This window comes from Drosophila albomicans, chromosome 2L (genome assembly GCF_009650485.2).
Source record: "Drosophila albomicans strain 15112-1751.03 chromosome 2L, ASM965048v2, whole genome shotgun sequence".
NCBI classification, from domain to species: Eukaryota; Metazoa; Arthropoda; class Insecta; order Diptera; family Drosophilidae; genus Drosophila; species Drosophila albomicans.
Window position 1 is genome coordinate 13,238,954 of NC_047628.2, and position 23,576 is coordinate 13,262,529.

The 23,576-nt window shown below is 37.8% G+C and overlaps 1 protein-coding gene across 2 annotated transcripts in view; it reads right to left on the reverse strand.

The window, feature by feature from the left end:
- LOC117565367 (uncharacterized) overlaps positions 1-21,978 on the reverse strand; it is a 54,013-nt gene extending 32,035 nt beyond the window's left edge. Inside the window, exons 1-4 of one of the 2 annotated variants that reach the window (XM_052002053.1) lie at positions 6,124-6,308; positions 5,931-6,071; positions 2,978-3,053; positions 2,164-2,298 (exon numbers count right to left, since the gene is read on the reverse strand). In XM_052002053.1, the coding sequence (XP_051858013.1) occupies positions 2,242-2,298; positions 2,978-3,053; positions 5,931-6,028 (231 nt within the window). In that variant the 5' untranslated portion in view covers positions 6,029-6,071; positions 6,124-6,308 and the 3' untranslated portion in view covers positions 2,164-2,241. Of the gene's footprint in view, positions 1-2,163; positions 2,299-2,977; positions 3,054-5,930; positions 6,072-6,123; positions 6,309-21,316 lie in introns of those variants that run through there. The other variant, XM_052002054.1, reaches the window with a different exon arrangement.
- Between the last annotated feature and the right edge of the window lie 1,598 nt (positions 21,979-23,576).

Consider the following 23,576-nt stretch of genomic DNA (forward strand, 5'->3'; position numbering starts at 1 on the left):
TTCGCACCATGTTGGAGAGAGAAGAATGGGAATCCTTTTGAGCTGCGCTTGTAGAAGGAACAGGAAGTGAATGGTGGGCAATCACCTGCAGCAGGATGGCAATCTAAATAGCCGGAAGTCCACGGGCAGCTGCTCAAGCTTAAACTGTAATCTAAGGCAAGACATGCGTGTGCGTGTGGTCAGGGTGTGTGTGTGTGTGAGTGTCGGATGCTGCATTTGATAAGGCACGGAAGTGTCTGCTGCAAAGAGACCACAAAGAGTAGAGAGGAGAGAGAGAGAGAGTGGGAGCACAAGATGTGCACAACTAATAAGTAACATTTCATTTGGTGGCAAGTTGGGGGAGGTTGGCAGACCGCTAAGCCAATAGACAATGAATCGAGTTAAGTGCAAGCGAAAGCATAAACGCTGTAACAGACCCAAAAGATACGAACGAGAAGCAGAGAATGGGAGATTATTAGTTGTCGGATAGTAAGACAAATAGCGCATATAAATAAGCCACTCGCTGACAAGGCAACGGCAGCAGCAGGAAGAGCAGCATCCTTCTCTTTTGCGAGCAGATTGAGTCATGGTCGAGAAAGCTCCTGCGGCTTTATAAAGTAAATAGAAATTGTAATAATGAGATAAGAACAATAAGCGTCATGTCTGCTTGCCATGCGATAAAACTGAAGAGCGATGATGAAGTTGATGACGATGAGCTGCAGATTGTGCTGAAGAACAGCTGCAGCCAGCGCTGCTTTTATCTCAATCTAACAATCGACACTTTGTCCAGTGTCCAGTTTTGTGAGTGTGTCTGTTCAGTTCAATATCTCTGCTCATATTGATGTCTCGCTTGCCGGAGCGTGATTATGAGCAGCCTAAACGTATTAAGGCCAAGTTGATTGGTTCTTGCCGATAGAGCACTAAAAATTGCGCCATTTGTTTGCTTTTGGAGGGTGGTGGGGGAGAGAGAAGAATCGACTGCGTGATATATTGAACAGACATGAGGGATAAGCTTAAGCTTAAGTCATAGCAGCTGTTGTCCACACAGTGTTGGTTTAATCTCTGCTCCAAACGATAAGCGGCAAAATTCCACAGATAAGACAACGAGAAAGATAAAGTATAGCTATTGTTGAGGAAGATTTGCTGTCCTCGAGTGCCAGTTAATGTTGTATAATTAAAGTAAGCTCGCTTAAGATTGACGAGCGAATGTTTTCTGTGGTCATAATCCCAAACAAATTGCAATTGTCTGCAGTTAATTATGGAATTGGGCTTAAAACTTTTGCAGTTGAAAACAATCTGGCAAATTGAAAGCAACAATAGGCAATTCGAGTTACGAAACGGCAACGGAAATACAGACGAATCCGTTTCGATAACATCGCAGCAGCAAGGCAACATTTTCAATTGCTGCAACTGCTGTTTAATGTTGCCACACACACAGCAGGTTGTGGGTTAGGATTCCGGCTGCCTTGAAGCTGTGCAATCATCGATGTGCATCTCGATCTCTCTGGTCTGACGTTGTCTGCCACGCGCAACGCATATCCGTTAGTTGGTTTCTGACTCTTTTGCAACGTTGCTGCCACAGACACCAGAAACGAGAGCGCGGTGGCAGTTGCATAAAGGTAAAGATAGATGATAGCAGCAGCAGCAGTCGAGGCATAGTCAACAACGTCCTCGTCGTCGTTTCTAATGCAGCATTGCGAATGCAACAGACAGACAGACAGCATTACACACACACACACACACAGCGACAACACTAATGCCAGCTCGCCAATCGGCAAGAGTCGTCATTATAAATTGAAAGACATTTCCAGCAACAGCAACAGCAGCGGCCAGCAGCGCCTGCAGCCAAAAAGGATATACAGCGTGAAGTTCTCAGCTAACACTGCTGCTGCTGCTTCTCCTAACTGCATCCGGCAACAGAGATGGAAAGAGAGAGAGAGACAGAGGTAAGAGAAGTAAAGGAAGTCTAGAGCTGGCAGCTGATGCTGCTGTCGTCGTTGTGGACTGTTGCGCTGGCTGAGAGTCTGTAACATGTGTCGCTTCAAGGAAATTGAATTTTTATTAAAGGAAAACATTTTTATTGCAGATTATTTTCATTTTATTTTCGTGATGCGGCTGCGGCGGCGGTGGCCCCTATCAGAGTCTTAGCTGATTGAAATTTCAACATCCGCCGGCAGCCTGCAATTCAATTATAATGAAGAAGTGAAAGGTACATAAAAGACATAGAAAACTTTTGCCGCTTAACTTTGACAGTTAATGTGTCTAATTAAATTGCAAAGGATCAGACACAAACAATGAAATAACTTCGTTATTTGAGTTCTGAAAATAAATAAAAGGGTATTAAATAGTCGTTTATTGCATTGCCTTAAACGAAACCTGTCAGCGATGTTCGCTTTTCGATTTTCCACTTGCCCGCTCGATTTTCTTTTGCTGTTTTCTTTGCCTTTGCATTTTAGCATTTTTGTGTGTCGGTTCTTTTTAGCTGTTTACATGCCTTTTCAATTGAAAATTCAAGCTCAAGTTGTGCGCAATTTGGTTGTGAAGGAGCCACACCCAAAAGCACACGCCCCCATTGAAGCACTCAAGTGGATTTTGTGGCTTTAAAAATTATTGTCGGTTTAGATTCGAAAGGATGTGGCTGAATAATATGGCAATTTGTGTTGCAGTTTCAGTTGCATTCGTAGTTGCAGATTTCTGTTGACTGCTCGTAAAAAAGTCAGTTGGGTTAAATGTCGTCCTTGTTCTCCCTGCTTGCCAAACGACAATGGAAGCTATTGAGTCATAAAATTTATAAAAGCATTTGCAATAAGCATTGCCAAAAGTATCCACAACTCTGCACTTAAAATGTTTGCGAAAAAACGAACAAAAAAGATAAGAGTTGGTCAGGAACGATAGCGAGAGAGAGAGAAAAATCGACGGGGAAAAGTTATGTGCGGAGGAAAAAGAAAAAACAGACAAGCGAGATATACTGTACAAAAATTTGCTGGCAAGTACTTACCATTTTATTGATTTTGAACATTCGTTTCGATTTGGACATTTTTGCTTGGTCAGTTTGGTTGCTGCTTTTGCGATATCTGCAATGAGGCGAAAATATAAAATTACATTATTTTTCTGTTTCGACAATGCTGCATTAATGTAGCGGATAAGAATATACAAAATGCAAAGTTCACTAAACTTGACAGCTTAAGCATAACATTTATTGAACACATAATTTGCTAAGTGGGAATAATAAATTAATAATTAATGATTAAGCCGAGTATGCTCGAGGGTATTATTCTTAAAATATACTAAATTCGTATACCAAAAAAAGGCCGATGAGTATTTTTAGTATACTTTCTAAATTTAATATACCATAGAGTGTAAAATATGCCATCCAAAGTAACTAAGACTATAATGCAATAGGCGTTTTTCGCAATAAATTTACAATTTCATAACTTCATACTGACGGACGGACAGACAGACGGAAAGATGAAAAAGGCTGATCAAAAATATATTGGGTCTGCTACATACTTTTCCTGCAGTCACAAAGTTATAATCTATATATTGCATTCAATATATAAATTCAACTTCTTTAATAGCTCTTTCATATATTTCACTTAAAAATTACATTTCCGCCTATTAGTTTAACCTTTTATTGCTTTCAAAACTATTTTTTACAGGTTTAAATAAGTTCTATATATAATATATTAGAGCCATTCAACGTTACAACACTAGCCACTCAGCAATTAATGCATATCATAAATATTTCAAAAGGGTTTTGCTTGTGTTGTTTTTTGTTTCATAGCTTCTTGCTCTTTTCATGTGCAAGTGGCACTTGAACTCTTGTTGTTTAGTTTTATTTAAAGTATTGTGAGCATGCAAATGGCAAAAAATTTGCAAGTCAAAAATGGTGCTTTAAAGTAAACAAAAAGGTGGCATAAACAAGTAAGAAATCTACAGTCGAGTATACTCGATTGTGAGATACCCGCTACCCATTTTGAATAAAAGAAATATATTTTTCTCAAAATATACTGAATATACTGAAAAAAATACTAAAAATATACCAAATGATATGTTTGGTATATCGATATAGTACCGCATTCAAAATATACAATAGACGGCACAATATACCAGATTGTCAGCCAAGGCAAATAAGACCCCTAGTAAGTAGGCGTTTTTGCCCATACAAAAGTATTTCTTTAATAACTTCGACAATTTTTATCTGATCGCAACCAAATTTTCAGGAATCATAAATTCTATAATAATTATTGTATATACCAAAATTTGCAACTCTATCTCTTATAGTCTCTGAGATCTAGGTGTTCATACGGACGGTCGGACAGACACACAGACGGACAGACAGACAGACGGACATGGCTAGATCGTCTCGGCTGTTGACGCTGATCAAGAATATATATACTTTATAGGGTCGGAGATGCCTCCTTCTACCTGTTACATACATTTCCTGCCGGCACAAAGTTATAATACCCTTCTACCCTATGGGTAGCGGGTATAAAAAGAGCCAACGCGGCAATGAGAATTATGGGCTGGCAGCAGGAAAAAATAGTATAAAAAAAGGAAGGGGAAGAAATAAAAGTGAAAAACAAGAAAATCTTTGTCCCCAAGGACAAAGGGAACTTTGCACTTTTGTTTGCCGTCACGTGCACTCAATAAACTTTGAACAAATTTGCATTTGCAACACACTCGCACACACACTTGCATGCACATTGTTGCAGGCAAAAAAACGAGGCAGATAAGGTAAAGAGGCAAAATACAGAGGCGGAGGCAAACGCATCGAGTCGAGTCGAGTCGAGTTTCAGTCGCAGCGGAAACAAAGTTGAGCACACAACGTCCATTTCCTTGTTTTTGTTTGTTGCACCATTCGATTGAGCTCGATTTGCAACGGCTTTTTGTGCCACAGATTGCCAACTGGTTTCAGGTGTTTCCGACCAGCAACCAACAACAACAAACTGTGGGAGAAAAAAATTGCTTGCCCAACAAGCGGCTTAGGCCAATCTGGCGCTGTGAATCTCAAAGCTGGCATCTTTAAGGATCACCTGATGTAAAAAGTGTTTCCCACTTGTAGTTTTTCTTTTGCTCTTTTTATTTTTGTGTTATTGACAACTCGGCAAATGAAATGCAAATCGAAGCTGGCAAATGCAATTCGCAACGTAATGAAGAATTCTCAATGCCAATGGGGAATGAGAGTCCCGAGTCTTGTCAAGCAAATGAGGGAAGAGCAATAACAACAAGAACAACAACAATCAGCAAAGGGAACGCAGACGCATCAACAGTGGGCGTGGCACACCCGTGTTGCACCTGCAAAGCTGGGAAAGCGAGAAAATGAGTTTTCTGCAATTTTGTTGCTGCTTTGCAATTTATGCAAAAGTCAAATGTTGATTTGTGGCCAGCTGCAGCGCGCAGCAGCCGGACTCTCTAGTATACATACATACATATATTGATTTAGTGCGGTTTTTCTGCCACAGACTAAGAAGCACATTGCCATGAGCTTTACCTGCTTTATGCTACGTAGTTGCCCAAAGGGGTGTGATTACTGCAGGATGTGGCAGGACTCTCGTTTGCAGTTGTTTTTCTATTTTAAGTTTTGCTTCTATGTCTGCATTTTAGGATTGAACTAGAAGCATGAAGAGTCGAAGTCTAAGTCGTTGCCATTTGCCATTTGCATAATAATTGGCCTCACGAATGTGAGCTGCACTCCAAGAGTCAGAGCAAAAAGGGAATGAAAAATGAATGTGGTTGCAGCGGGGGAAAAATGTAGGTTTGTGGTGCTTGTGGCGAAAGAGCAAAAAGGGCAAACAATTTGCTATTGATGGAAATGGAGCATCATCATAAGAGGCATCTCATCCGATGATGATTCCCCACTCTTGTGTGAAGTGCTCAGAGCTGAGAACTCTTGCATTGCTCTGCTGTTTCAGCACTTTTTACAGTTTAAGATTTTCCATCCAGCATACCTTCTGGTTATTAATAATATTGTGTTGATTACAAGACGACAAATTCGCTGAAGCTTGAAATTAACGCTATTGACATAACAACCCGTTACTTTCTTCATTCTCCTTCACCCTTTTGCCAGACCCTTCACGTGTAGAGCAACCCTTATAAGTGAAAGAATTAAATTGGCACTCTTTGGCAAAATGATGTATTTACCCAGAATCCCTCTTATCCCTGTCTGTCCCTCCGCCTGCAATTTGAATCCTTGGCACACAGCTGCCAGAGACCAAGAGAGAACCCTGCTCAACTTGATCGAAAAGTTACTTTTTACCTTTCGCCCGTTGCCTTTTGCATTTTATCAAGGGTTTCAATTTAATAACAAGCACCGTCAACAGCCAGCAGCTGAGTTCACAACTCTCTCTCTGTCTCTCTCGAGTTGCCAAAAGTATTTCTATACCTTTTTAAAGGCATTTGTCGCGAAGTTTTTTTTGAGCTAAATCAGCTTTCAATGATTTATAGAGGACATCTTGACAATATTTTTCCTTGTAAATGAGTTTTCAGTTGTATCAAATTTTTAAAATTAAAAATATAAAAGAAAATGTCGCGAAATGTGAAATGAAAAAGTAAAATATAGAAAATGTCAAAACTCTCAAATTTAATTTTTAATAAATATATATTTCAATTTTAAATGCAAAAATAATTAAAAATTAAAGAATATTACAACAAATGCTTATTTATCAATAATCAAGTATATTTTGAATTTAGTTGATAAACCAAAAATAGTCTTTGGTATATTAGTGGTATAATATTTATTTATAATATTTATTATTTCAATTTATTTTTAGTACTTTTCCTTATATTATTGATTATCACAATCCTTGATAGGTCTATACCTGGAATATCTTTTATGTTACTCTTATGGCCAAGTTATTGGCCACACCTCTCAATCTTCTTTTCCCGTGCAGTTCTCCATGCCTCTTTCCCATGTGTGTGTTGACAACAGGAAATTGTCGGTTGAACGCCATAAATTATAGCACACTTTACTGCATTCTACACTGGCATTATTGCCCATTTTCCCCTCATACCCTCCACCGTCAAACACGCTGCCTAATGGCAAATGAAATCAGCTGTAATTTATAACTCTTTATAAGCATTTAAACATGTTTATATTTATTTTCCACACACATTTTTTCTGTTCGCTCTCTCGAATACTTTGCAATTACTTCCACCTGGGCAATAAATTACCGTAATTAATTTGCCAAAAAATGTTGCATTCCATTGGTGGCGTGTTTTTATGTCTGCATTATTATTGTTAATCATTTTAATTGGTATTTGCGTGGCGACATTGTTTATATTGCGTTAATTTAAAATCAATTCAATAAATGTTGTATCTTTTAAATTGCGCAATGCTCTAGATTAAACACAATAAAATATTTAGCCAATAGATTATCTATCAAAATATTCGAAATTTATTTATCTTAGACCGCAAAACTTTGGATAGAATATATGGACTTGGGTATTATAACTTTGTGTAACAGGAACAGCAGAACGATTTTTGAAACATACAAAATTAACTACAGTATTTACGATTCCTGAAAGTTTGATAAAAGGTATTTAAGAAATAATTTTGTATGCCAAAAAATGCATACTGCAATTGAGTCTTAGCTGCTTTGTCTGTCAATCTGGTATATTTTGAACTCTACGGTATACTTTTTCTCTAGCTTTCTTAATAATTACATATTGAATTTAAGAATTTTATGTAAATTTTTCAATCAGTTGTTCATATTTTAAATCTGTAAAACGAGTATTTATGGTGCTCAGTTGGCATTAACAATTTGCATAATGCATATTAAATCTGCCCGGTTGTAATAACAATAACAAGAGCCATAACAGCAGTTAACAACAACATTGAGACTGAGATTTATGTGCAGGAGTTGTGGCTCATTGAAGCAATTTAATTTTGTGGCTAGTACATAAATTTAATTTTAGATAAACACAAATGCTTGCAGGCAAACTAAGAGTATATTCATGTACATATGTGCGTGCGTTTGTATTTGTGAATTAACATAATCGCATAATGCATGAGACAACATCAGAAGTAATGAAACGCTCTCAGCTCAATTATGCTGCTGAAATCTGCAATATCAGAATGCAAATCAATTAATGGAATTAATGGAAATGCACTGTTTATTAAAATCCGGTCATGTGGGTGTGCGTTTTATCTCTCAGACTGAATGCAAACTAATTAAGAACAGCAGCAAAATCTAATTAAAGTGTCTTCTTGCCTGCCTGGCCAGAGACAATAGGTAATCTCCTCGGCTCATAATAAGTTTGGCACAAATCTGGCCGAAAAGCTGTGGCCAAATTTGGCCGCAGGCCAAAAACACACACAGACATACTCTATGTGACTGGCAGTCGGATTTTGTTTGCTGGGTTTTCGATTTCCACTTGAAAATCAATCAAGCAGTGCTCTCTTTGAGTGTGCTCCGAAAAACTGTTGCAAGTTTTATAAATGCTGATCGGAATGGCTCAAACTCATGTTGCATTTTGCATGCCTGTCAGCTTTTTTACTCTTCATGCGACTACTAGACTTGGTGACTTGGTCTCTGAGTCTGTGTCTGTGTCTAGCCGTTTATTTAACACTGATTGCCAATGCACACAGAGATTTGGCAACGATGAGTTTCAATCGTTTCAACTTACAGCTACATTTTCTACCCACTGCTTCAAAAGAGTCCCTCTCTCTCTCTATCGTCTATTTGTGTGCCTGAGGTTGGTTGCTAAGTAAACTCTCTGAACTCTGAACTGCCACTCGACAGCAAGTGTAATCAATGCCCCACACATAAACACACTCGAGTGTCACCAGCTTCAGCTTCAGATATCGAAAATGTTATGTTTAAGCGCTTTTGGCCAAACCAAATCTACTTTAGTTTCATCTGACAAAATATACATATATGCAGTATACGTTATGTATGCAGCTATTTGTGTGCTTCTGAGCTTTGTGCAAATCACTCTCTTGATACCATCGCCTCTAGGCAAAATCCAACAAAATGTGTCCATTAGGAGATGTATCAAGTGCAGTTTAAACTCTATCGAAACCAAAGTGCAAAGCCAATGCGTCGAATGCGCAATGTATTTAAAGCTTCCACTCTACTAAAAATTAAAGCTGAAGCTTTAAATAAATTGATATTTTCTAAGTAATTCTAATTTTACAATATTGTCAATTAAAAATTATTGCAGTAAAAGTTAGGCATACGCGTCGTATGCGAAATGTACTTAATGCTTAAGCTTAAGGAAAGTCGTATATTCTTATTTGCAAAGTTTAAGAATAATAGTTATTAAAGTAAAATATACAAGTTAAGGTAAATGCCAAATTAATATTAAATGTCGAAAAATCCATAACTATTTACATTATCAAGATCTTTATGTATATATCATTATTAATACTTCAATAGATACCAAACTTTTTATAAGAGTTGGAGGTATTAAAACTCTTAGCACAGGATGTAAAAACTATGGCTTAACTATTAAGCGTCTGCTTGAACTATAACTCAAAGCTAAAGTTAACTTTATCTCTCTGTCTCTCTAGGCAGGCAGGCGGAGTTTCCTTTATAATTGTCTGTTGCAAGTTGATGCCTGGCAACAAGCAAAGTTTTGCAAGGCTAATCAGTTGTTCAAGTTGTCAAAGCCTGAGTCAAGAGTCGACTCTCAGTCTACAAGCAAACTTGACACATTATCAAAACGTTTCGGGCTAACTCTTGACTCAGCCTCCTTATATACACTATGCTATCTACTTAACTTGATGATATATTTTACACGTCAAATGAGAGAAGAGGCTGGCTGGAAAGGAGCAGCTCTCGCTCTCTATCAATGATGGTGGAAAAATAATGGAAATTCTTGTTGTCGTCTTCCCCTCGTCACCTTAACATAGAAAATGATGTGTCGAAAATGTAGCACAGGAGACTAAGCCCACAGCCCAGACTGAGGCATTGACAAGATGATGCCCTTGCGATATGAAACTGTATGTGTGTGTGAAAGGTTAACTTGCAACAGACAGCAGAAAGAGTAGCAAAAAATGAAAATAAAGTGAACTGAAACGACAGGAAGCGAATGAAGCGACGAGCTGATTTATTACAAACGCCCAATGTCGATGTCGATGTGGATGTGGATGTCGGCGATGTCGATGCCGTTGATAAGCAAAAAGCGATGAGTTTCGACGGCGGCGGCGGCGGCGGCAAGAAGGAAAGCGGATAAGCTCTCCGCCAAGCCAAATGCAATTGGCAGGAATTATGGTAGCAGAAGACGATAGACGATGAGATCTCAGAGAGTTCACTGCCAACTTCATCAAGCTGAGTGGCTTGACTGAAAACTTCTAATGAAATTTTGTCCGAAAGACACTCGACTCAAGCTTTAATATATTTTTGCACATTTACATATTCCAAGCAAACAAAAAAAAACGCAGAAGAAATATGAAAAAAATGGAAAATGTTAGCAGCAGAAAGGAGAAAAAATGGATTATAGTTGAGAAAATGGAATGGACTGAGTCGAGTGACTCCATTAATATTGTGCGCTCAGGTGAAATGCTGATGCTGTTGCAACTATGCTTGCCTCCTGATGGATGCTCTTGCCACATCTACCTGCAGCTGCTGCTGGTGCTGGTGTTGCACTTTGCCTCGCTTGATAAGAAGAAAATGCACTCCCAGTGGCTGCTTGTCATTTGGCTTGAGCTGTCTTTTGCTTTTTCTTACACATTTCCCCCAACTCGTATTCATCTAGTTTTAGTTGTTGATGTTGTTGTTCTTGTTGCCTGTTGACATTGCATATTTTACAGCATTTCGTTGGCTTTTCTATTTTTGTTAAGCTGACATTCGTTTTGGGTTGTCATGAATTATGAAAAATGTTCCTAAATGTTGCCGCTGCTTCTGCTGTTGCTGCCTCATGAAAAATTGTCAGACAGTCTCAGCTGAAATTCTATGATCTTGCTCAAACCCATATTTTTGAATTTCTTATGCATGACTATCAAATAGTTAAGACCATTAAATGTATTTATATGGTGTATAGTATATATTTAAATCAAATAACACTTAAATATCTTGACAAGAGCAGCGTTAATAAAATCAAATGATTCATGATTTGCATTTACGAAAAATTGTAAATAGTAATTGTTTACTTTAATTTGATTTATTTACATTTCAGAAATCAAATTATGTAAAAAATTCTTCATAAAATATAACAATTTTAAACAAGAAATGATGTTAGTAGAAACTTTTCTGTAATTCACTAAAATTCAGTTTAAGTAAAACTACATTTTTGCTCTCATTATGCAAATATAAAACTAAAGCACACTCCACATACATAACTGACACATTCATTATGCAAAGTGTTGGCCAACTTGATATACATTTTTAATTATTTGCACAGCGATTTATTAGCTAGCCTTTTGAAGCGTGCAAAATAACATGCCACAGCTGTCTCACTCACACACACACACAAGCACGCTCGTAACTTGTGTCCACTTCATCTAATTACAAAAGTTGCAACTGCAGTTGGTTGCAGCTGCTTGATAAATGGCTAAAAACTCGACGCGTTGCCTTTTTCAATATGTTGCACGCATGTTGCATAAACTAGACAGCACACACAAAAAAAGGGGGAAGTGGCCACGCCTCTATCACTTTTGTGCACTCGCAACTGACAGTTTGGGCCCGTTTTGTGGTCGTTGTCGTCGCTACCTAAAACCCAAAGAGTCTGGCTGAAATGTGGAGCCCGAAAGTGGCCTCGAGCCTTGTGGCAGCTGTGCACAGTTTGGCTAAAGTTTTAAAATTAATGGTGTAAAGTTTATAATTAAATTACAGGCTTCTCTAACTGTGGCGACTGATAACTTTAATAGGGCCATGTATGCAAGCGCTGGAAAGTATGCAGCATTAAATTGCTGCTTTTGTCTTTGGCTTTGTTGTCATTTCTCTATATGTGTGTTTTAATCTGGAGGGAACGAGTGTGGTACGTATTATGCAATGTCAGCTGCCGTAACAATATATTAAGCCGTTAAGTGAGGCGATGCTGCTCCACTGCAGTGTACTGCTGAAGCACAGATTGTGCAATGTATAAATTGCGTATACGTAACGTTGCAAGCTGCTGATGAAGCAAACACAGAAATGGCAACAGCAACGGTAAACACATCAGTTCACATAAAACCAGGCACGTTGACGACGTCGTCGACGACGAGTTGACATAATTACAATGTATTAAAGTTATGGCGAATGGCTTTTGCACACACACAAACACCCACACCAGGGAATGGAAATGAAATGGAATGGCATGGAAAGCAAAGCAAATGTGTATGCAAACAACAACAGCAACAGCAACTGAAGTGAAGTGAAAGCAAACTGCAATGCATTTTTGTGTGCGACAATTATGAATCTTGCGCTGTGTCGCGTTCAGCGCTTGACTGACAGCTGAAGCGTTGCCAGAGCGAGGTACAGGCCAGACCAACGGACGGACATACAGAAAGACAGTCCGTCAGTCAGTCACTCAGTCAGAAATGAAGACATCAACGGAATGGCAATGCCAACAGAGCAACAGTGCACAGCCCGTTGGCATTTTACATAAATATCATTGCAATTCTCTGTATGTAAGAGAGTGGGAAGGAGAAGAGGAGAAAGAGAGTGGAAAAATGTCAGCAGAACGTGTTGCAAGCACGTTTCAAATATCTCAGCTCGTCATAGTTACGAGTATATATAGACAATGCAACGAGCAATTGCGGCGCAATTATACGCTAAAGATTCAGGCAACAACTATAGAGAACTAGAAAAAGTTAAGAAGAATTTTAGGTAAAGAATTTAAAATTTTACATAGAAAAAAATAAATGGAGAGAAAATTAAAGGAAACTTTGTTATAATATAGTCAGAAAAATGGAGAACACAAATGAAATAAAATAATAGAAGATGGGGAAGAATCAAATGGCTTGTTAATAAATATAAATATAAATTAAAGATTTTTCAATATTTATAATTTTAAGTCCGTAAGGAAAAAGCAAATGAAGCAAAGGTTAAAAAAAGTATTTGTATAATTTAACTAACAAAAGAGACGCAAATTAAATTAATAATATTAACACCAGAAGATATTTTTGGAAATAATTGATGCATATCACATATATGTTCGTACCTTGTTAAATACATTAAGCAAATTTTTGTTAAAAATAGTACAAAAGAGCTGAATGAAATGTCAGTTGAATAATTATAATTCGACAGATAAGAAGACAAATTCGTTTGTCAATAGATCAACTTATTTATAATCCCAACTATAGCAAACTGTCAAGAAAGTGCCTGCCTAATTGGCTCGGTAAACTTAGCGAATTAAGAGCGTAAAGCTGTTTAGATTACGTGCCAAATATAAACATAACTGTCAAACCCAACTCAAACCTGATGAGATCTAAAAATGATTTTACGAATAAAATATTTGCGCAAATTAAGAAATCAAATGAAACGCAAGTGCAAACAAACTGACAAACTAACTAAACAAGATTTGATTAATGGCAACTATTTTACAAAAAGATTAAATTGTTGCTACCTGGCCGAGAAAAACAACGTCAGAGATGGAGAGCGAGAGATATGGCAATCATTTGAAAAGCCATTTGTAAATAACATAACCGAAAAGCATTAAAAGCTAATCCCGTTTTGAGCCAGCAGCCGGCAGCTGAACACGTTTCATTCCAGGCGATTTGGGTTGGAGTTGAATTTAGGTTGCGACTGGTGTTGGGATTGCGATAGGGATTGGGGTTGGGGTTCAGGTTGGGGTTGTGCCACCGCCTGTGGCATCAACGTGAAATCCATGGCACAAATCCACGTCACTCGCTGCTTAGCCAAATATTTTTCCATTTTACCTACAGCGCTCGCGTTGCATATTTATGTGATTTATTATGGGGAAAATGCTGGCACTTCCCCCAACTTCCCCCTCTTCAGGGGCTGGCCAGGTGGCCAACCCCAAGTGACCCCTAAGCTTGTCCCGTTACGAGTTGTTGGCCTAGAGCGACAGCCTGAACGACATTTTCCAAAGGTTAAAATCAAAACAAAGTAAAGCGAAAATAAGAAAAATTAGGTTGCCTTCCTCTTCTCCTCTTTCCACTCCTGCCCCTTCGCTTCCGCTCGTTGCTCGTTGATTCCTGATTCTGGGCCAGGTCAACAGAGCCCCCGACCTGGCCAGAACTCAACTGGACTGGACTGCCTTGATTATTAGCGACGGACTCGCTGATGCTTATAAATTCGTTTCAGTTTTGTTTTGCTCTCTGCTCAGTTTTATATTATTTTCTCGTTCTTTTTCTTTTTTTTGTGTTTGGGGTGTGTTCAATATGCTCGACACGGGCAGCCAACAAATCCTGTTCGTGTCTGGCTAGCCTGAGTCTGGTTGCCTTTTAAATGTTTATGCCAATATTTACATTGCTTAGGTTTGGCTGCGAGCCACAAAAATATCTGTATATTGTATATTGTATATTGTAGTAGGTATATACACACATTTGATTTTAACACGAAAATATATGTGAAATTGCGGCAGTCGAGTGTGGGGCGTGGCAATCCTGATAAGCGCCAGCACTCTTTGATCGATGGTGCTACAAGTAATGGCTACTCCAAACACACATACCCATACACACTCACACCCACATAGTGAATTTATTGTTGTAGTTGTGTTGCCATTTTAATTGAAAATTGTGTGCGTGCGTGTGTAAAGAAAAGTGTATAGACAAAAATAGCACAGCAAACCCTTGAGAACAGCCTGCTTCAAGTCTATTATATTGATGAGGTTTCGTTGCTTGAAATATTGATTTTTTATTAAATTTGATTTGATATGAGCCGCAGCTTAAATCATCTGCCACACACTTTAATTGGGGGGAGGCAATGAAAAGTGAAATAGTTGACTCATTAATTTCAATTAGCCACCTCTTGGCAATTAGGCGCATAATCAACTTGTCAGCTCTCAATTAGGAATTAAATTTGAACAAATAGTCGCACAATTTGTTATGTATTATGACAGCAGTCAGCACAGCATTTGCATAGTTTCAATTTGGCAGCTGTGAAATCCTCAGTAAAAGCGGCTTAAATACGTCTTAGCCCACCTGAAGATGTTTCGTTATTGCTGTCTGCTTCCCTGCAGGGATTTACTTTTATGCCAACTATTTTCATTAATTAATTTACTTGCAATTGCTGCTGAGATGGCGAATCCTCAAGCGTAGCCAACAATCCGCAATCCTGACTAGCCACATAAATATTTGACTTGACTGAATGCTGAACAACAACGACAAGAAGACAGTGAGAGGAAGCAGGAAGCGAAACTCTTTCAATTTGCAGTCACTGCAAAATGTTAATGGAATGAGTGTCAGTCAGTCAGTCAGTCAGTCAGTCAGTCAGTCAGTCAGTTGGTTTTGCTTCCTTGCTTTTCTCTGCTTGCCGCATGCTAAGTACAATTAGATGTTGCAAGCAGGATGCTGTTGTTGCCATCGTCTTATCGCGCTGTCTGTCTGTCTTTCAGTCTTTCTGTCTGTCTGTGTTGTTTGCTCTTGTGGCATGCAACTTGGCAGCTGCATAAAAAATTACCAAGCGAAAGCCTGTAACAACAATGCAGCTTTTTTGGGGTAGCCAAAGCAAACTTCGACTGCGCTTCCTCTATCTCCCTCTCTCTATCTCTATCCCCATTTATCTTGTTTTGAGTAATGAAACCAGCATCGTTGCTGGCTGCTTCAAATTTATGCGGAAGTTGTGTGTTTGTAAATCTAACGGATTAATTATTACAACTTGGCAATGTTTACAATGAATTTTCAGAGCTTATTTTCTTGGCCAGGCTTAAGTAACTTAACTTGCCGCAGTCAGAGTTTTTCTAAGCTTCTTTCTCTCTATTGTCTTGCCGGCAAGTTTTCTCAAGTTTCTTGCTCAAGATTGCAATCGAGCCACAACGAGAAGCTGCCTCATTGGCAACCAAATTGAACGCACACAAAAAACAATTAAAAGACTTGCAGCTGTGTATGTGTGTGTGTGTGTGTGTGTGTTTGTGTGGCAACTAGCAAGTGGCAAGTGGCAGGCAGCTTACTGACTGACTTGTGCATGTGATGAAAATTTTTAATTAAAAACTAATGTTGCGAAAATATGAGACAAGGCATCAAGGCGTGAAGAGAGTGGAGGGTTGGTTGGATAGGGGAGGGGAGGGGAGGGAACGCACACTGAGACAAAGTAAATTACGCCTAATTGCGAGTGTTTAATTATGCACTAGTTTAATTTTATGGTCTTGCGGTTAAGCGGAGCAAAGTGAATGAGGGGAGCGAGCGAAGGAACACGACACGAGTCCTTTTTGGCTTTGGCTGCCGCACACACACACACACACACATACACTCTGGAAATATATGGCAGCCACATATAAAGACATTAGACAAACAGGAAGTGGATGCTTTTGGCCAGCTTTGGCAGCTCCCAGAACGCTCACACACACATACTCTCGCACACTGGGAACGTGGGAATACGCAAAACGTTTGTATTAACATACGTTACGAGCTGCAACTGAGGGGGTGGTTGGGTTGAGCGGGTGGTTTGTCTGTCTGTGTTTTTCTCTGATCCCATGCTGTGCTCTGCTCCCGCTCTAGACTTTAGCCAGCTTTAATTTACGCAAGCAAAAGGCAACCAAAAGTAGCAAATAATTACGGGCTACGTAAGCGTTGATAACATAAAAGGATTTCCAGCCAAAGCACAAACACATAAGGCGTCATTTACGACCACTGTTTCAGTTGCTATTTCCTGCTTAACTTCCCTCTCCCTTCTCACCATCCATCCACACACTTTACTCTCGTAACCAGTTAGTTGGATATGTTAGTTGATGGGCGGCTTTTTTGCTAAGCACTTCACTTCAGCACACACTCGCTCACTAAAGAGATTGTTTTTCTAAATTGTTTTTTGTGGGCATAATAGAAAATGTATTTCAAACAGAGAAAATTAGTAGGCACATCTACGAAATACTTGTGTTGTATAGAACTGCCTATAAAATCTTCTTAATTTACTTTTATCTTAATTACACAGCTCTGAGAATTGCAATAAAGTAGAGAGATCATTCATGTTAACTTATTTATTTAAATTTGGTATATTTTCAGTATTAGTTCCGTCTCTAACTAGTACAATTTTAAATGAATATAAATTTTAATCTATATATTTTATGAAATCAAATTAATTGTTCAGCTTACTTAATTTAATTTGGTATTTTAGCAGTATTTTTTCCTACCTTCTCTTTAAAATTAATTTTTTGCTTTATTCTTAATCAAGTTTCTAATATTATGTGAAATTTCGCAAATCATGTCTATTTATAATTTTAAATTGTTGTATAAAGCTTTTAGTAAACTTTTCTTTCTGTCCTTTCTGAAGTGCAATTGCCAAAAATTTCCATGATGAAATTGTTTATCAAAACACGTTCGCAACGTTTTTAACTCGCATTAAATTTCATCAAGTGCTTTCACTTCTCATTATTCAAGAACATTCTATAAAAACAACCAGCTAAAATTAGCTCAAGAAGAAAATGAATTTAAAAACTTTTAAAACTAATTGAAACGAGCATAAGCTGTGCTTATAATTAGGCATCATTATAAAAAGCTTGTTTAGCAGACAAGAGACGACACACATTAAGAATATATTTTCTTTTCTTTGCTTTTCATTTCGTTTTTTTTCTTGCAGTGTTGAAAAGTAATTCGAAAGAAAAGTTGGCTCTAAACAAAGAGGAAAATTGAGGCAAGCTAACTTTGGCCACAGTTTACCTTTGGGGCAGGCCACTTTTCAAACAATAACAACAAAAACTGGTCGAAAACTTATAATGTGTGCAAATTGGCCTATAAAAAAATCATGTGTGAAAATTTGCTATCAAAGAAGGTGGACTCTGGTCTCTCTCAATACCTCACTCTCAATGGCAATTTCTTCAGCATTTTTGGACTTTTGGTGACCTTTTATGTGAGTGTGTGTGTGTGTGTGGTTTTTGCCCTCAAGGGTGGCAAAGGGAGAATTGTGGTGATGATGGTGGTGGCAACTTGCTTCAATTAGGCCCGAAAATAGATGGCAAAAAACCCTTTCGTTATCAACACCTTGTCTACGGCATACTCTAAGCAAATTGGACTTGCTTGGGCCATGAAACGGGGCTAACAAACAGAGCCTGGCTAAATATACTTATTTGAAAAGGAAAAAGGCAACAAGAGAAATGAAGAACGCAGGACGAGGAAGCCATTGCAACAAAGACTTTTTTTTGTTGTTTTCTTGGTTTTTTGGGTTTGCTCAACTCTCAGACAATTTAAAATTAATTGGTTTCCATGTCCAAGTCGGGCAGGATGTGCAGGATCTCGGTCTGTTTTTCAACTGCTGCTGTGGCTGCTGCTTAGAAGGAGCAAAAGGGGCTACAAATTGGTCAGCTTTTGGCTAGCTCGGCCAACTTCTTCTTCGTCTGCATATCCTGTGTGCGGTTTTTCACGCAAAATGAAATCATTTGAAAGTGTTTGCCTCCCCTCCCAAACTCCCCCAACTCCTGCTTTTGGCTATAAAGGACGCATCATCACAGAGCAAACAATAAAGCAAAATGGTTTCCTTTTTTTTTTTGGTACGTTTTACTCTTCATTCTGTTATTTTTTTGTAGCGTTCTGTGTGTTGATAATTTTATTCCTCAGTTTTGTTGCGAGACGTTTCAGAAATTTTGCGTAACCATCAAAGGGATGAGAGTTGGTTTTGTGCGGTTGTAAGAAAGGCAGGACGGAAGTTAAGGGTGCAGCTGATGAGGCGCTGGCTAATTAAATGAAAATTCATTGCGTATACCCCAAAAAAGTAACGTAAAAAAAAGAAGAGGAAACTTTTTCGGCCATTTAATGTCTGTGCTCCTTGTTGTTGTCTGCTGCAAAATATCTCGGCACAGAAATTCCAGCGTAACAATGTGTGTGAGTAACATACAAAGTTGTTTTGTTAATAAGATACAATGTTGTTGTTGTTGTTTGTTTTAAAAATACAAAAAAGTCAGAGCTGGGAGAGTTGGGAGTTGCCTGGCAATTATTTGAGTTGTAGTACAACAAAAGGCAGACACAGATACTCGCACATACACACATACACATGTGCATATAATTACTTTGTGTACATTTGCATGGCAACACACAATACACAGATACACAGCGACAGCGACAGGAATCAGTGAAAAACATTGTAATGCGTATACGCAGCGTGTGCCACATTCGCTTTCGCATTTGAGGCAGCTCAACTTTAGCTCGTCTGTCGAGGACGAGTCTTGCTGACGACTGTAATATGCTGCTATGTTATGTCGTAAATGTCGCTTTTTATTATTTTACATACATGCTTATGTCGCTCTCTGTCTCTCACTCTCTCTCTTTCTCTCTGTCACTCTGAGTGTGTGGGAGCTCTGTCTCTGTGCTTGTGTGCCTGCTTTCGCTTTTTCAAACGTATCTCGGCTTTTGTTTTATTTACATTTCAACACACGCTCTTGCCAAGCCTCACTGCCATCTAATTTTCTATGTAATGACAACAAGACTGACAATCACAGAGACAGACACTGAGGCAAGGGATGGAGGTAAGAAGCAGCTAAAGGAATGTGTTACACTCGCATTCACAACTGCTGCAGCCGCTGCCGCTGCTGCTACTTTGCGCTAATATTTAATGGCGTTGATTTTTATAATTAAATTGAAGCAGAAGCGAAGTCAGCAGCAGCTGCTGCTGCTCCACATTCAAAACGAAAGAGCAAAAGGAATGGAATTAAATGGAAGAAGAGTAGAAAGTAAAATAGCAAAGTGAACATGAGACTAGACAATTTATATGCATAAACAACGCTCTTCCATACACATTCACATATTCCTGTGCTTTCAGCACTTTTGCACATTTGTCACACCTGGCGTATACTTAATGTATTGTTCTACACATACACATGGCTCACTCTCTGTGTGTGTGAGTGTGTGCTCATTTTTATTACCTACCTCTAAAGCTGATTTATTTGCAGCCTAATGAAATTTGTTTTGTGTGCAGCCAAGCGAAAAGCTGCTGCCTGCCTGCTGCCAAAAAAAACCTCCAACTCAATTCAAATGCATTCCAAATTGATTGCCTGAGTCTTGTCCTAAGAACACTCCTCGCATCCCTCTTTTCCATCAAACTTCGAGTGCTTTGAGAGCATTTTTATCGACGGGAATTATGCGAGACTTTTATCAAAAGTAGCTAATACTCAAAAGCAAATAATCTGAGAGACTTGCAGGCAATTATTTGGCCTCTACAGATAATAGCAATAAGTTATATGATTTGAGTAAAACGTTGTGGATATAAAAGGAAAATTAAAATTACGGCAAATGTTGGCTATGAAACTCTTATATATATGTACATACAAAAAATAATAAACGTTTAAGAAGAAGATAAGACTTATGAAATAGGTTTCTTAGAAAAGAATTTTATGGGAATATATAAAAGATTTCTACAAAATTAAGAATTGTTAATATTATATCTTCTTTTTTCAAAAGAGTAAATATGGAATATGTACAGTAGAGTAGGAAAATGATAAATATTTATTAGAAATATTTAAGTTGAAAGTATCCAGAGAAAGCATTAAATAATTTTATACAGTTGTGAATATTAAAGTTAAATTCAACTCAAAAGAACTAAAAAATTGTATAAATATGGTTGTTCACATATCTTTCAAAGTGATTTTAAAGTTTGGTATAAATAAATTTATAAAAAGTACCTTTAATTTAATTAAGATTGACAAGAAATCTCTACTTTTATAAAATAGATTTATTAGGGAACTAGTACAACAATTTCAAATAAATAACATCTACACTTTAAGAATTTGTAATTTATATTTATATTTATAAAATTAGTCTTAAGTCACATTATTTATTTATTTGTTATAATGCTGAGCGTCAATACAATTGTGTTAATATAATATCGCCAACTGTCAGGTTTAATAAATGCCCAAAATCAACACTAGATTAAATTCAATTAACTCAGCAATTATTCGATTAGTGCTGCAAAGCCAAGAGCCTAATCCATGTATAATTATTATCAACACACTCAACTGCAAAAACACGCAGCAGATATTTGAGGGTTTACCCCAAATAATAACGCAATCAAATTTGCAAATCATTAAACAATACTCTGTCATAAAGAAAAACAACCACGAAAGTAAAAAAAACCTGCAAAATAAATTCAATAATCGGATGAAAATCGCGAAAATGTGAAAATGAAAATGTGTGAAGCCAAAGTGCAAACGTAATTAATTAAAATGCAATTTGCATTTTTGGTTTAGAATAGGATTTGTCAATGACGATGAGGATGGGGCAAAACCGCAGATGTTCAAAATTTGTGTGTCGTGCTGTCAGCTAATAAGCAACATTTCAATACTATTTGTGAAATTTGCCGGAACTTACCGCATTATTTGGTTTTCATTGTGTGCATTTTGTTGTTGATTTAAGTTGTTTGCTTTTTTAACGTTTTCGTTTTCTATTTTTGGATTTTTTTGTTTTTGGTTTTTGGTTTTTGTCTGTGTTGTTGAGCACGTTGCACATACGCCATGTTGTCTGTGTGTGAAAATTAAACACAGTCACGCACGCAACTCACTGAGCTGAGACATTTTAATTGACACACATGCTCAGCACTTGACACCTGACGGCAGTTGATGTTGTTGATGATTACGATGACTATGTTGATGAGCAGCAGCAGCCACGACAGCAACTAGACAAGTCTTTGCTTAACGAGGCCAATTTGCCACAGTTTTGTCCTCTCCAAGCCTCAGCTTCTTCTTCATCTTGAGCTGCATCTTCAAGTCAACAAAACTTTAGCTTTAAGTCTGAGAATTGTGTAAATTGGACGCGTCACTTTGTTGCACTACGTAACGCACTAAAACGAAGACTGAATGCGTCGCGTCGCGTACGGCAATTGAAACTGAAGTTTGGGGGAGTCGTCGTCGTCGTCGTCGTCAGATGTGGAAGCAGCAGCAACAGCAATAGCAACAACAGCAAACAAACGGTGGCATCACAACAGCAGCAGCAGCAGAAAAAAACTGAGCAAGCAGAGCGCAGAGTAGATCAGACCACCTACAACACGCAACGACGACTGAACGAGCTATTGCGAAAGGACCAAAAACATCAGGCACCAGGCACTAAGTCGACACGAGTCGCAGTCGACGCTGTCGTCGCAGCAGCAGCAGCAGCGACAGCAAAAGCGGCAGCAGCAAAAAATACGAGCCAAATTGGCGACACGATGAGTAAAATCTCGGCAACGAGAGCGGCAAGTGGGTGAGAGCCGAAGGACAAAAGGACGATGGAGGCAAGCCTAACTGACTGTCTCTGACTCTGACGCTGATGTGCGATGTACGATGTGCGGTGGTGTGGCAATCGGGCCACGAACTATTTTTGGTGAAGCTTGCAATTTGCGTAGCGCATCGGCATTTTCCTGCCGAAGTTCTGTTTGTTGTTGTCGTGTTGCATGGGTGTAAAATTGTTGCCTCAATGCAGAGCAATAGCAGCAGTTGAAGCAGCAGCAGTTGAAGCTGAACCTGAAGCTGAAGGAAAATCAACCCATGCCCGATACATCTCCGAGGTAATTGCGTGCAACGTGTGGAATTGGAACACTTGTCTTGGCGCTCTATTCTTTTGCGAACTGTATTGGAATGTGGTTCGCTCGCCAATATGTGGGTTAATATCTGAAGGGAAATTCATTTATAATTCAAAATCTTTTCAGGAGTGTGGGATCTTTTTGTGTCTTTCTGATATTAATAATATTTAGATACATTTTGAATATCGATAGTGAATGACATAACAATCTATAATACATATAAGTTAGAAAAATTTAATAAGTATATTGATTTCATTTGGTATTAATGTATTTTAAAACAAATATTTAATTTTTTAAGACATGATAAGTATAATTAAATGTAGTTTAAAGATTGTTAGGCTTTCTTAATTTTCTTAATGAAACCAACGGTTTTAAAATAAGAATATAATTTTATTTGGTATATTAGATTTTGAATATTTTTATTTTATTTATTTCGTTTTCATATTTTAAACCTTACTATTATTTTATTTAAATATGAATAGAACATTCAGCAGCTCAATACGTAAGCATGAAATAAAAATAGTTGTTTTTTTAATTAATTTATTTTGTATTCAATTTATAAATTTTTGATTTTAAGCTTATTTTTATTTGATATAAATAATTTCAAAAAGTAATAAATATAAATCCTTTTTTGTATAAAGTCGCTTTCTTATTTAGTCGCATTATAATTAAATAAATACGTCAATATTTCATTTATCTTTTAATTTTTTCTACTAATGTGTTAGGTTGCTGTCAATAATTTCTTTTGAAATTAACATTTTTAGTTTTGTAGAAAATTTGTAAAATATTCAATAAGTATAGCAAAGACTGTTACCATAATCGAAAATATTTTTTTAAGTTCTTCGTAGTAAATAATGTTTTATTTTTTAATTCCGATTGCAAGCTGCAGACTTAACAGTGTCTTAACATAACATGTCTAAAGGGAATATTATGGAATTGAAATAACATTACTCTCAACATTAGCTGAAAGGGTACATTCTCTCTGACCAGCTAAGCGCATGCGTTTTAGCAACAACAACTACGAAACGAACTGAAACAGAGGACGCCAAATTCCGACACAGTCATCGTCACAGC